The sequence below is a fragment of the Candoia aspera genome, chromosome 3 (genome assembly GCF_035149785.1).
Source record: "Candoia aspera isolate rCanAsp1 chromosome 3, rCanAsp1.hap2, whole genome shotgun sequence".
In the NCBI taxonomy this organism is placed as follows: domain Eukaryota; kingdom Metazoa; phylum Chordata; class Lepidosauria; order Squamata; family Boidae; genus Candoia; species Candoia aspera.
Genome location: NC_086155.1, coordinates 161,205,226 through 161,218,608, shown reverse-complemented (window position 1 = coordinate 161,218,608; position 13,383 = coordinate 161,205,226). Strand labels below are relative to the sequence as shown.

Below are 13,383 nucleotides of genomic sequence, written 5' to 3'. Positions count from 1 at the left end.
CTTTAGTCTGGAATACTGTTATCCATTAACATTTTATTGCAAAGTAATCCCATTTCAGCTAGAAAACACTTTGATGGATGATCCAGGTCAAACTGAGATGGGGCAAGTGCAACCCTGCTATCTCCCTTGGGGTTTCCTAGTGGTTTTTATACCACTGACTATTATATCTTTCTGGGCCATCTGGCAAAGTCAGGCCTTGTTGGCACTGTTATACTGTGGTTCTTCCTGTCAGGATGTATCCATAAGATGGTGCTGGGGAACTATGTTCAACAACTAGGTCACTTATCTATATTGTCCCACAGAACAGTTTCCTGTCCTCTGTGTGGTTTAACATCTACATAAAATCTCTGGGGAAGGTCATTTTGAGCTTTTGAATGGGGTACCACCAGTATGTTGATGACACCCAACTCGATTGCTCTTTACCATCTTCTTCTAAGGAAGCAATCAGCACCCTTGAATGTTGCCTTAACCTGAGAATGGATTGGATAAAGGAAAGCAAGATAAAATTAAATCTAGACACGATAGAGTTACTGCTGAGGAAAAACCTGGACTTGTGAATTGATGTAAAAGCCTATTTGGATGAGATTGCACTTCCCCCATAAAGAACAGGTTCACAGTTTGGGGATGTTCTTTGAGCCCCCAGCTGTGACTAGATTTGCAAGTGATGGCTGTGATATGGAGCACATTTGCACTACTATGGCTAGTTACCAAATGCAACCCTTCCAGAGCTGGTTGAACTTAGTGACAGTTATCCACCTGTTGATTACATCCTGCCTTGACAATTGCCACAAAATTTATATGGGGCTGCCCTTGAAAAGTGTCCATAAATTGCAGTTGATAAAACATGCAGGGACTAGGGTGCCAGCTAGTTTAAGGTATAGTGTATGGTTATATGGAACAATCTATCCTGGCTGCCAGTTGTCTACCAATTCAATCTAATGGAGTTGACTTTTAATGCACTAAATAGGTTTGGGCCAGGTCATATGAAAGACAACTCTCCTGCTTTAAACCTGCTCAGTAATTTAGATCAGCAGGAAAAGCTATCTTGAAGATTCTCCCTCAGCCAGAAGCTTGTCTATTTGGTAAACAGGAGAGGGCCTTCTCCAGCATGGTGCCACTCTCCCAATGCTCAGGAAAATGCAGAACTCATTTGTTTTACCAAGCAGTAAAGTATTAACTGAATTTGGTGTGAATTGTGTATATTTTAAATTTGTCTTGATTGTACTGTTTTTATGCTTAGGTTCTATAATTTGTATTTTTAGCTGCTGTTTAAGCATTTGTGGGTTCAACTGCCACAGTGAGTGGCAGAGAGAAAACAGGGTATACATCTAGTAAATAAATAATAATAATAAAAGCATTGGCTTAAACAAAGAGTGAGTCTGTATGGAGGGAGGGAGGAGGAGGGAGGGAGGAGGAGAGAGAGAAAATGAAGGGGGGAGATGGAGATATTCTATTGGATTTCTGAGTAAATGTACTTACTTCTGTGTAAACATATCTACTAGATTTTTTTAATATCTTGTCAGCCCTATAAAGTAGACCAGACTAAGAAACTAATGCCATACAGGTAAAGACTACTTTTATTTTAACAGCTATAGTAACAGAATTTTGCAAGTCTGAATATGCTTCCCCATCCCTCACTTTATTTTCCTGTGAACTAGGGTCTGCCTGAGATGTTTACTCCAATTAATTTCTTGCAATGGGTTCAAGCCTCATTTGTCTGATTGGTAGTGGCTCTTCCTATTATCCTTCAAGGCCATTCCCTATTCCCTCTACATATCTCTCCTCCAGATGTACTAGACTATAACACATTGTACTGACTCAGAATGAAGGCAAATGACATCCAACACATTTGGAGTGCTCAAGATTGGGTAAAGCTGATGTATAGTGTGAAGAAAGCTTTGTGTGAAAGAGAGACTGTTGATGTGACTACCTATATTATAGTTATCAATGGCATTAATAGCAGTTATCAGTTTAAATTATGACACATACTGTAAGACTAAAGGTTTCTGTCAAGATATACAGATCAATGTTGGAATGAAGTTAGTTTATCTCATTCAATATGCATATATGATAATACACTGGATTGAAATTAAATACAATTTCTACAAAGAGTGGGAGACTTAGATTCGTATCTACCAGTTGGTCATGAAGTTATTGGGAGACTCTAGTTAAGTATAACTTTGGAGGGGGAAGTTCTTGCTCTCTACCCTGAGCTGCCATATAAAAGGCTCATTATAAATGCAACAAATTAATTAATTAAGGTGGATATAAATTTAACAAATAATTAATAAACTGCCAATGAACCAGGTCCCTGGCTGAACACACACATATATCAGAATCTTGCCTGCTCTTGGAAGAGGCCGGATGGCAGGAACAGGCACAATTACGCCAGGAGGAAGGACCGGGGATCCAGGAGACCATCCTCGGTGTCGTTTCTTGGGTGGGCCAGAACTGGACAGGGTAGCTAAGCAGAAGTAAACAAACAAACACACACACACAAGCAGACATAAATCACAAAAATCATAAACGTTTACCTTCTATATGTTTTAGTATCCACCCCATGTAATAAAACATTCTTATTTATTGACAATTCTGATTTTCAGAATGCTTTATATCTGCTGAAGTCATGAGGTTATATTAAGGTAGGCAATAACAAAGTCAAGAGGTTATTTTTACCTTGCTCTGCAGCTACACAACTAGGGCCGGGAGACATTGAGTGAGGCACAGGTCGTGAAACTGTAGAGCTCATGACATTTGTCCTTCCTGCAATGTTGTTTCCACTGGTAACATCAGTGGCTCGGAGAGAAAGGGGAACTGAATGCAAAAAACCCAGAGATACTTTTAGAAAATTGTTATAAAACAAACAATTGCACTGTGGACTAGAGGAACACTGTAAGAAGACAACAAAGCAGGCGATTCAACAGGGGAGGTAAAAAAAAACAAGATGGCACCATGATGGCACCCAACTGTTTTGACCACTCCTTGGACATCCCTACAACAAAGATTATGTATAATACATCTGAAAGTTGTGCAAATCAAGGATAAACAAGGGCCATATTTGATATTTGGATAGTATGCTAGAGGTTTATCTCCCCAAAGTTGACAGTTATTATAATTACCCCCCAAGGCATTCATTTTTCCCTCCTGTTATATTAAAAATAACAATTGGATAGCTTCTTTTGGAGCTATTCTGGTGACTACAATCTGTAAAATTTGAAAAATAGAAATAAAATTGGAAGACTGGTGTATGTTCAGAATGCCTTGTCTTCTTTGTTAAGAAACTGAAGATAGACACATTATTTGGCTATAATTCATATAAAGTAAAGCAAAGAATGTCGGCTTGAATCCTACTCACATGGAAGCTAACTATAATCAAAACGAGTACATTTTAAATTGTGGTATGGTAAATTTACTATACATGTCCTTCTTTTGGAAAGCTGTTTTAAATCTTCAGGCTCTAGGAATAAAAATTAAACATTTTTTTCAATATGGCCATTCCTTTTAACAATGTGTTCTTGAGTAGTAAAGGTAAAGGTAAAGGTTTCCCTTGACATTAAGTCCAGTTGTGTCCGACTCTAGGGGGCGGTGCTCATCTCCGTTTCAAAGCCGAAGAGCCGGCGTTTGTCTGTAGACACTTCCGTGGTCATGTGGCCGGCATGACTAAACGGAATGCCGTTACCTGCCCGCCGAAGCGGTACCTATTAATCTACTCACATTTGCATGTTTTCGAACTGCTAGGTTGGCAGGAGCTGGGACTAGCAACGGGAGCTCACCCTGTCACGCGGATTCGAACAGCAAGCTCAGCAGCTCAGTGGTTTAACCCGCAACGCCACCGCGTCCCTTGTTCTTGAGTAGTCTTGCCAAATTTTAATTTCCAACACATACTTCTATATCTCAAAAATTTATATTAAATCTATTTTATGCTAATCGGTCACTAAGTTTGAAAGGCTGAACAAAGTAAAATTAAGTTACTGAAAGCATAAATAAAAAGGCATTTAATCATCTTAGTTCCCCTAACTGCCCTCAATTAGACCCCTTGGGAATTAATATTGTTTCCAAATGTTTCAAACTTAATTTGATCAAATATCCTGAATGCTCAAGATCATGCAAGGTAGACTTCAGCAATTCATGGAGCGAGAATTGCCAGATGTACAAGCTGGGTTTAGAAAAGGCAGAGGAACTCGGGACCAAATTGCCAATATCCGCTGGATAATGGAAAAAGCCAGGGAGTTTCAGAAAAACATCTATTTCTGTTTTATTGACTATTCTAAAGCCTTTGACTGTGTGGACCATAACAAATTATGGCAAATTCCTGGTGGTATACCAAGTCATCTTGTCTGCCTCCTGAGGAATCTGTATAACGACCAAGTAGCAACGGTAAGAACAGACCACGGAACAACGGACTGGTTTAAGATTGGGAAAGGAGTACGGCAGGGTTGTATACTCTCACTCTACCTATTCAACTTGTATGCAGAACACATCATGCGACAAGCTGGGCTTGAGGAATCCAAGGCTGGGGTTAAAATTGCTGGAAGAAACATTAACAATCTCAGATATGCAGATGATACCAGCTTGATGGCTGAAAGCAAAGTGGAACTGAGGAGCCTTAGGATGAAGGTGAAAGAAGAAAGTGCAAAAGCTGGCTTGCAGCTAAACCTCAAAAAAAAAACACAATATTATGGCAAGCAGCTTGATTGATAAGTGGCAAATAGAGGGAGAAAATGTAGAAGCAGTGAAAGACTTTGTATTTCTAGGTGCGAAGATTACTGCAGATGCTGACTGCAGTCAGGAAATCAGAAGACGCTTAATCCTTGAGAGAAGAGCAATGACAAATCTCGATAAAATGGTTAAGAGCAGAGACATCACACTGACAACAAAGGTCCGCATAGTTAAAGCAATGGTGTTCCCCATAGTAACATATGGCTGCGAGAGCTGGACCATAAGGAAGGCTGAGCGAAGGAAGATCGATGCTTTTGAACTGTGGTGTTGGAGGAAAATTCTAAGAGTGCCTTGGACTGCAAGAAGATCAAACCAGTCCATACTCCAGGAAATAAAGCCAGACTGCTCACTTGAGGGAATGGTATTAAAGGCAAAACTGAAATACTTTGGCCACATAATGAGAAGACAGGACACCCTGGAGAAGATGCTAATGCTAGGGAAAGTGGAAGGCAAAAGGAAGAGGGGCTGACCAAGGGCAAGATAGATAGATGATATTCTAGAGGTGACAGACTTGTCCCTGGGGAAGCTGGGGGTGTTGACGACCGACAGGAAGCTCTGGCGTGGGCTGGTCCATGAAGTCACGAAGAGTCGGAAGCGACTGAACGAATAAACAACAAAATCCTGAATTAGAGCCTCAGGCTACAACCAAATCCATGTCTACTTTCAAAAGACAGTCCCAGTGAGTTCAATGGAATTAATTTCCTTATTTTTAAATATAATTTTTATTAAGAATTTTAATTACAATAGTAAAAGCTAATACAAGCTAAACTTAGAGAAAGAGAAGAGAATGGAAAGAAGAAAAAGTGCAGAAGAAAGAATAACGAAAAAGAAAAGAACTATAAAAAGAAGTGACTTCCAACTTCATCTGAACAAGTGTAAACAAATTTAATATCTCTTTACCCCCTACAAGGTTAAACCGATTATATCTTCATCTCATATCCCAACTCTTATCTATAAGCAAATCCATAAAATATCAATATTTCAATCCTGGTGTCAGCAAAAAGTTCATAAAGGGTTGCCAGAACATTGCCAAAAAAGTTTTATTTTAACCTTGATCAAATAAACCAACTTTACATTCCTTCCTTTTACTTCTAATGATCTCAGTCTTTAATTCAATCAAATACTGTTGTAGGATTTGATTTCAATTCTTCTTTATCCCATCACACAGATTTCTTCAAGGCTTTAACAAGCCTCTTTTGTAGATCCAATAAGAAAACATTTTCCAGGTCATTCTCTTGGTTTATCATTTGTATTTCCCTTTTAATTTTTAAAATTCTAGCCAGTTTCTTTTGTATATCCAGTAAAGCATCCTCTTCCAAATCATTTCTTGGCCTGTCAATTCTAGTTCCACATTCTGTGCTTTCTCTGTCTTGTCAGATAAAATTTGTTCATCTGCCATTCCTTTATTAACTTCTTTTAGACACAGACTATCCATAGAAGCATGGAGGCAAATCCACAATGAAGTCCATAGAAACCTCCTCCCAAGGACGGGAGGGGCTGGCCACCGGCTGCAGCAGCCCGTGCGGCTTACCCCCCCCTTCTGTTTTGACATGGCGCAGACAGGACAAGAAGCAACATAACTTTTTACATCACATCTCAATGTGGGCCACCAAAATTGGCGGCGTACCAGATGCAAGGTTTTGACAAACCCAAAATGACCAGCTAATTTATCATCATGAGACCTAATCAAAATTTCCCTTCGCAAACTGTCAGGGACATAGAGGCGGTTTTGCTTCCAAGCTAAGCCTCTGTCAAATGTAACATTGTCTCTATTCGCTTGCAACCAAGTATCAGATTTCAACTCTAGCAGAAACTGTTGTTGCAATTGCGAGGGAATTGGCGTCCTTCCCCCAGCCGGTGAAACTGAAGCTGGGGGCAGCTGCGCACGAGTTTGACTGTGTGTGACAGCTTGCAAACCCAATTGGGGTTCTGTCCACAGTGTACCCACGTCAGGTGCCTGGACCGAATCCTGGGGCAGGCGGGAAAGCGCATCAGCCAGGAAGTTTTTCTTGCCCGGAATGAATTTCAACTTAAAGTCAAAGTGACTGAAAAATTGAGCCCAGCGGATCTGCTTAGGACTGAGCTTACGAGGTGTGCTGAGCGCTTCAAATTTTTTATGGTCAGTCCATACCTCAAAAGGACATTTGGCCCCCTCTAATAGGTGACGCCATGCCTCCAAAGCAGCCTTGACTGCAAAAGCTTCTTTCTCCCAAACATGCCACCACCTTTCCGTCTCAGAAAATTTCTGGGACAGATACGCACACGGCTTCAGGCGGTTGTCAGCATCCGCTTGCAGCAAGAGCGCTCCAATTGAGAAATCGGAAGCATCCACTTGAACCACAAAGGGTTTGGTGGGATCAGGGTATTGAAGAATGGGTTCAGCAGTGAACAGGCTTTTGAGTTTGTCGAAAGCCAACTGGCAGTCAGGTGTCCAATTGAGCAATGCCCCTGGGTTACCTTGCATGTGTCCCCCAACTCCTTCGTACGTAACAAGTCAGTGAGAGGCAACACAATTTCGGCGAACCCCTGGATGAATTGGCGGTAATAGTTGGAAAACCCAAGAAAACTTTGGAGCTGCCTGCGGGTGCGCGGGCGCTCCCACCCCAAAATAGCTTGAATCTTCGCAGGATCCATCTCAATGCCTTTGTCAGAGATCCTGTACCCCAGGTAGTCAAGTTGAGTCTGATGAAATTCACACTTAGAAAGCTTAGCATAGAGCTCAGCCTTTCTCAGTTTGCTAAGCACCTGTTTCACCAAGCGCTCATGTTCCTCTTCCGTTTCAGTATAAATCAAAACATCATCCAAATAGACCAGTACACCCTTGAACAAATGTTCATGTAACACTTCATTGATCAATTGCATGAACACCCCTGGTGCCCCCGCCAACCCAAAAGGCAAAACTTTATACTGAAAAGAACCCAGTGGACAATTGAAAGCAGTCTTCCATTCATCCCCCTCCCGTATGCGGATGCGGAAATAGGCTTCCCGCAAATCCAGCTTAGAGAAGATTTTCCCCTTAGCCAGATGTGCTAACATGACTTTTATTAACGGCAGAGGATATTTGTTTAATATCAAGACCGCATTTAATCCGTGATAATCTGTACAAAGCCTCAATGTCCCATCCTTCTTCGCTCGAAATAAGACGGGGGCGCCCACTGGCGAATTTGCTGGTTCAATAAAACCCCTGGCCAAGTTTTTATCCACAAACTCCCTCAACGCCGCCAGTTCCTTTTGAGTCATGGCATAAATTTTTGGTTTGGGCAGTTGAGCGTCGGGGACCAACTCTATCGCACAGTCAGTTTTTCGATGGGGTGGGAGTTGGTCCGCTTCTTTCTCACCAAACACATCCGCAAAGCCTTGGTATTGCTCCGGCAAGCCCTCCAGTGGTGTGACAGTGAAATGCGGGGTTGCTGCCACCGCCCTCCCCACTGCAGCCTCCAGAGCGTCGTCCTCCCCAGGGGCTTGATAGAAACCATCCCCAAAAGTCAAAGTCCTGTGTACCCAATTTATATAGGGGTTTTGTTGGACCAACCAAGGAATCCCCAGAATGACTAAGGGATGCCCCACAGGCACCACCACAAATGGCAGCCCCTCACGGTGGCTGCCCATTTGCAACGCCACCATGCCCGTGTAATGGGTGACTGGTTTCCCCCCCGCTGTAGAACCATCCAGCTGGGTGAAAATCATGGGACGTTGCAGTGGAAAGCTGGGTAACTCCAAAGCAGCCACCACGTCAGGGTGCATCAAGCAACGCGAACACCCCAAATTGATCAATGCCCAAACTTCAATGGTTCTTGTGCGGGAGCCTAACTTCACTTTCATGTTCAGTGTGGGATAGTTGGCACTCACTGAAACATGTTTGCGCTCATCCTCCACCACCTGCCCACAGGCGCTCCTTAAAGCAGGTGGCTGGCGTTTCCCGCCGGCTGGTGTAGATCGGGCTCCCCCTCGCCCCCGAAGTAAGGAACCTCCTCCACTTCAGTTTCAGCCATGGCTGCCTTCATTTTCCTGGGTAGGGAGGGAGATTTCCCCGTCAGCTTCCCCAAACGATCATCGGTCTTGCCCTTCAGGCACGCCGCTGCTCGGTGACCTTCCTTTCCACATTGGAGGCACTGCCCTTTCGCATAGCGGCGCTTCCTCTTCTCCTCCCAGGCACGTTGACCAGACTTTCCAGTAGGCGCAGCAGGGCGGGAACCCTTGCTGAGCCTGGAATATCTCATCACCTTCCTGTGAGCGAAGGTTTCATGGGCATGCTCAGCCTTCCCTGACAACTGTATCCATTCATACAGGGTATCTGGGTCGTCCCTACCGAGCGACCACCTCAGGACCTCCGTGTTCATACCGTCCTTAAAAAGTTCTATTAAGGTAGATTGGGACCAATCCTCAACCTTCCCAGCCAGAGCCTTAAATTCCAGAGCATAGTCTGCTACCGATCGTGGCCCCTGGCTAAGCTCCCTCAGTGCCCGTTTTGCCCTTTCTTTAGCTAACAGGTCTTCAAAGTGTAGCTTCAACGCCCACAGGAATTCTTCGAACTCTTCCAGCTCAGGGGCATCCGATTGACATAACTGCACATACCAATCAGCAGCCCGCCCCTTGAGCTTAGTGGCAATGGCATTAATCTTGGCTCTTTCTGAACGAAAATATGGTTCCCATTCATCCATATAACTCCTTGCATTGGTAAGGAAGAACGATAGCTTAGTTGGATCTCCATCAAATTTAACTGTAAAGTCCTTAACCCCCACTCCGGGCGGTCCCTTTGCCACAGCTGGGCGGTCGGACTTTCTTTTAGCTCCCAGGGATCTCCACTCTCGAGGAGGGGACCTTGAAATTCTCACCCTCGGCGCCCTTGCCTCCTCTCTGCGCTGGGTCCTACTCCTTTCCTCCGAAGGTGGGGGCGAAGAAGGAGACAAATGCCTATTACTAGACTCCTCTCTCCTCCTCTCCCGGGGACCCCAGTCCATTGACATTTTCTGGAAACATACATTCTAGTGACTCCAATTTGGCCTCCACCAGTCTTATACGGTCAGGAGTTTGGGAATCCTCCTTTCCCTCCTGCCTCACCACAGTTGGGGAACTCGGGTACCGCTGTTTCCAAGATGTTTTGGACGTCCCTGGTAGGGGTCCCTGTGTTTCATCCCAGGTGACCAGTTCACCTGGCGACTCACCGGTCGGTTCAGGGGCTCTTTTACCTCCAACCTCCTCTTCTCCCAGGCTGGAGCTTGACACCTCCCGAATTTCTGAGAGCTCCCGAGTAGGGACCCTCTCTGTTCTTATCACCGTGGAGTCGGGTTCCCCCTCGCTCGATTCCTCGCTTTCCGTGGTTTGGGGATTTGGTTTGCTCATTGCTAGCACTTCTCCCTCACAAAATAAATCTGGAAAGGGGCTAACGGAAAATTTTTTGAGATTCTCAGCTTTATGTAAGGATTGCCTACCCTAATAGACTCAGACTCACAAGCAGGAACTTAATGATATCTGATTTATTAAAGAATAGTATGCAAATACAGAGAAAGCTGAGAATGAGCAAAAGCGCGCCAAATACAAACTAAAAACCCTCGGCTGAAACGTAATCCCTCCCCTCGCCCTGCCGTTGCAAACTTCCCCCCCCCCCAGGTGCTGGTAACCGTTTCTGCTGATGTCCTGGGAAAGGAACCTTGAACACACAAGATAACCCAAACACACTCCAATCCAGCTGCTAACATATAACAATCCCACGAGATGGAATCCTCCTCCCCTCCCAGATGAAACACGCATCAGCCAAATGACATGCGAAACGTTACGATGTAACGGTAACATTGGAACGGTGAACATGACACAGACATAATTATGGACAGTGTTGATACTGTAGTTTCTAATTTCTGGCTCCATTCTTCAAATATCTCCTTTAATATTTCAGATGTTATAACATTTTGTGTCATTTTGTATTAGCTGACATCAAGAACAGGCTTGTATTTTTTTCTCCTGTTCAAAATCTTTAGTCCTCTCTATTGTCCAGTTTCTAAAATCATCACTTATCTTTTTTATAACTTGCAATAGCCAGGATAGCAAAAACAAGTCTGTTTCTGGCTAGTTACAACCTCTTAACTTCACCAACGTATCTCTTAGACCAAAGATAAAATGGGAAAAGGAGGAGGAGGAAGAGAGATAGGGGAAAATCCATTTAAATAACTTTCATCGCATAGATGAAATACAAATTGTATGTCCTAACAGTCAGGAAACCATGCTGAGACAAGGTATAGGTCTCTAGTGTTTATTACTGCTACATAAGACAGAAAATCCTAACAAACTGAAGAAGCATGGGAAAAACCCAGACAGATAAACCCCAAAAGTCAAGGCGGGTCTGATCTGTGTCTCTTTGAATGGCTGCTTAACTCCTCACTACTACGCATGTGTTTCCCCCCCTGGATAGGGGCCGCCTCCTGCTCACCATCAGTGCTCATGACATTATAAATGTAATAAATAAATGAAGTTAGTGAAAAACATTACAATAGGATAGTGTATCAGTTGGAGCTACCAGATTTAAGCTACAAAAAACTGCAACCGCTAGACGGCAGCAAAGGAAATACAGACAATTCTAATTCTTTGCTGCCATCTAATGGGTACTAGATGGTTGCAACCTAGATCTGTTAATTCTAGTGTTGGTAATAAGCATCATAGAAACCTGATTTGACCACAGCATCATTTTAAAGTTGTCTTTCTTCACTTTCAGATATATTATACACCATTACATTGATTGATCTAGCTGTGGATGGCAAGAGTTGAACACATCCGAAGGGCACCAGCTAGAAGACATTGGGAAGTATGCAGTATTTATCATCTGCTTTGTTCCACAAAGACAATTCTATAGCAAATTACTTATGTCTTGTGATAATTTACATATTACTTTTACATACTAGAGTCAAAGTAATATTAGATTCCAGTGAACTTGAGAGAAAATATATTACCTGTTGCAAATGTGTTTCCTACAAGTTGCACAGGCAAAGCAAGTGGTCTCACTATGTTCTTATTCCGAGTCAAATCTTGAATTCCACTTAAATTAACAGCAGAGGAAGACTGTGCTTCACTGAATACTGAGGACTCTGTCAAAGAGATAGTTGTAACTATTTTTAAGAAAATTCTACATTAATTTTTAAAAAATTTGTCTAAGATATTATCACAACAGTTTTTTTTAAGAAGCCATTATGAATGTTAAAAATTTATTAAAACATCACATTTATCATTTATAATACACCTCCTCCATTCCAGGTGTTTATAAATGTTAATATTGATCATAATATAGTATACTGAATATTTGAATAACTGACCTATGATTATTACCATTATTTTTACAAGAGGCACCTGCATATAGTTCCACATAATCCCAAATTTTAGGAGACAAATGGCATAATTCTATAATGATACACTTAAAAGTTAAGTCCATTTTTTCAATGAGACTTACTACTCAGTAACTGGGTACAGAACTGCAGTCTAAGCTCCTAGATCCATCCAGTAGATGCAATGTCCTTTTAATAAACGTGTAAAGAAGGAATAAAGCAACATTCCAAAGAATATGCAGATTTGTTTTTGTTCTTCACTATAGCATACTCCAGCTATCTAACAGAAATAAATATGAGTAGTTATTAAATTGGAGCCAAATATTTTTTTCACTGATTCAAACATGGTTACACTATACCAGAAGGCTATACAGTACACTTATCCTATCTTTTCTCTTGTAACATTCAGTTTATATAGTACTTCCGAAGTCTGCTTGACTAGAGACAAAACACTAGGGGAAAAGAATGAATACAATGGCCATAGCTATCTGTAATTGCACTGTATAGCACAGTGGGTCCAATCAAGTGAGAAAGGTAAATAGTAGATAAAGAGAATCTGTATAGGAATGCAGAGATTGTAATTGGTGTTTACCAGGACCAGCAGCTTAGCTCAAGCCTTTATTTCACCAGCAGTCTACAGAGTCCCTAATGCCTCTGAAATGCCAGAACAGACTTCTTCCTCTTAATTCAAGAAAGAAGGGTGTTCTGTATCTCTGCCTACCATACTAATTACTGTGCCTATTGCTGCTATTCCTTTCAACTCCCTAGGATTCCTAAGTTCAGGATCTCTGAACTGTTGCTGTTGAACTGGGAGAACTACAACTCTACCGCTCTACTTCCCATGGAACATATGACAAACCAGGCTTTCCTTCCAAATTTGAAACCAGAGGCAGGGAAATCATCATTAAAGTTTAACAGGACTTTGGAAGCAATTGAGACACCTTAGAAATGCAGAACTGTAGGCATGACCAATGATGCCCTCTTATTTTGTTCTTATATTTCTAACCTACTTGCTCCCAGTGAAGCCAGCCAGAGTGACTTACAATACATGTCCAGACAATAAAAATTGTGGCTCCAAATTATAGAGAAGAGTGAGCACTTCTTATTTTGTTGCTAGTACTTTGAAAACTTTGGAAGTACAGTAGTTTCACTGCAGAAAAAATCCCCCTCATTCAAAGGACAGTCTCTGACTTCAAACAGACATGCAATAAAAAAATCAAGGGCAAGTTTAATTGTTTACTGAGGCAAGACTAAATGGGTGGATCTCTGCTCTAAATACTTTCAGACTGCCCAATATACACTGCAAGGCCTGAGCAATGGGCTTTCTTTATGCTCCATGACATACATGTGTGGT

At 42.3% G+C, this 13,383-nt stretch overlaps 1 protein-coding gene across 2 annotated transcripts in view; it reads right to left on the bottom strand.

Annotated features, from left to right (window-relative positions):
* The window catches only part of GREB1L (GREB1 like retinoic acid receptor coactivator), a 207,957-nt gene that overhangs the window by 75,096 nt on the left and 119,478 nt on the right, over positions 1 to 13,383 (bottom strand). For both annotated transcript variants that reach the window (XM_063299166.1, XM_063299165.1), the window contains 3 exons: positions 11,661 to 11,795; positions 2,677 to 2,814; positions 2,345 to 2,464 (listed from right to left, as the gene is read on the bottom strand). In XM_063299166.1, the coding sequence (XP_063155236.1) occupies positions 2,345 to 2,464; positions 2,677 to 2,814; positions 11,661 to 11,795 (393 nt within the window). The remainder of the gene's footprint in view (positions 1 to 2,344; positions 2,465 to 2,676; positions 2,815 to 11,660; positions 11,796 to 13,383) is intronic.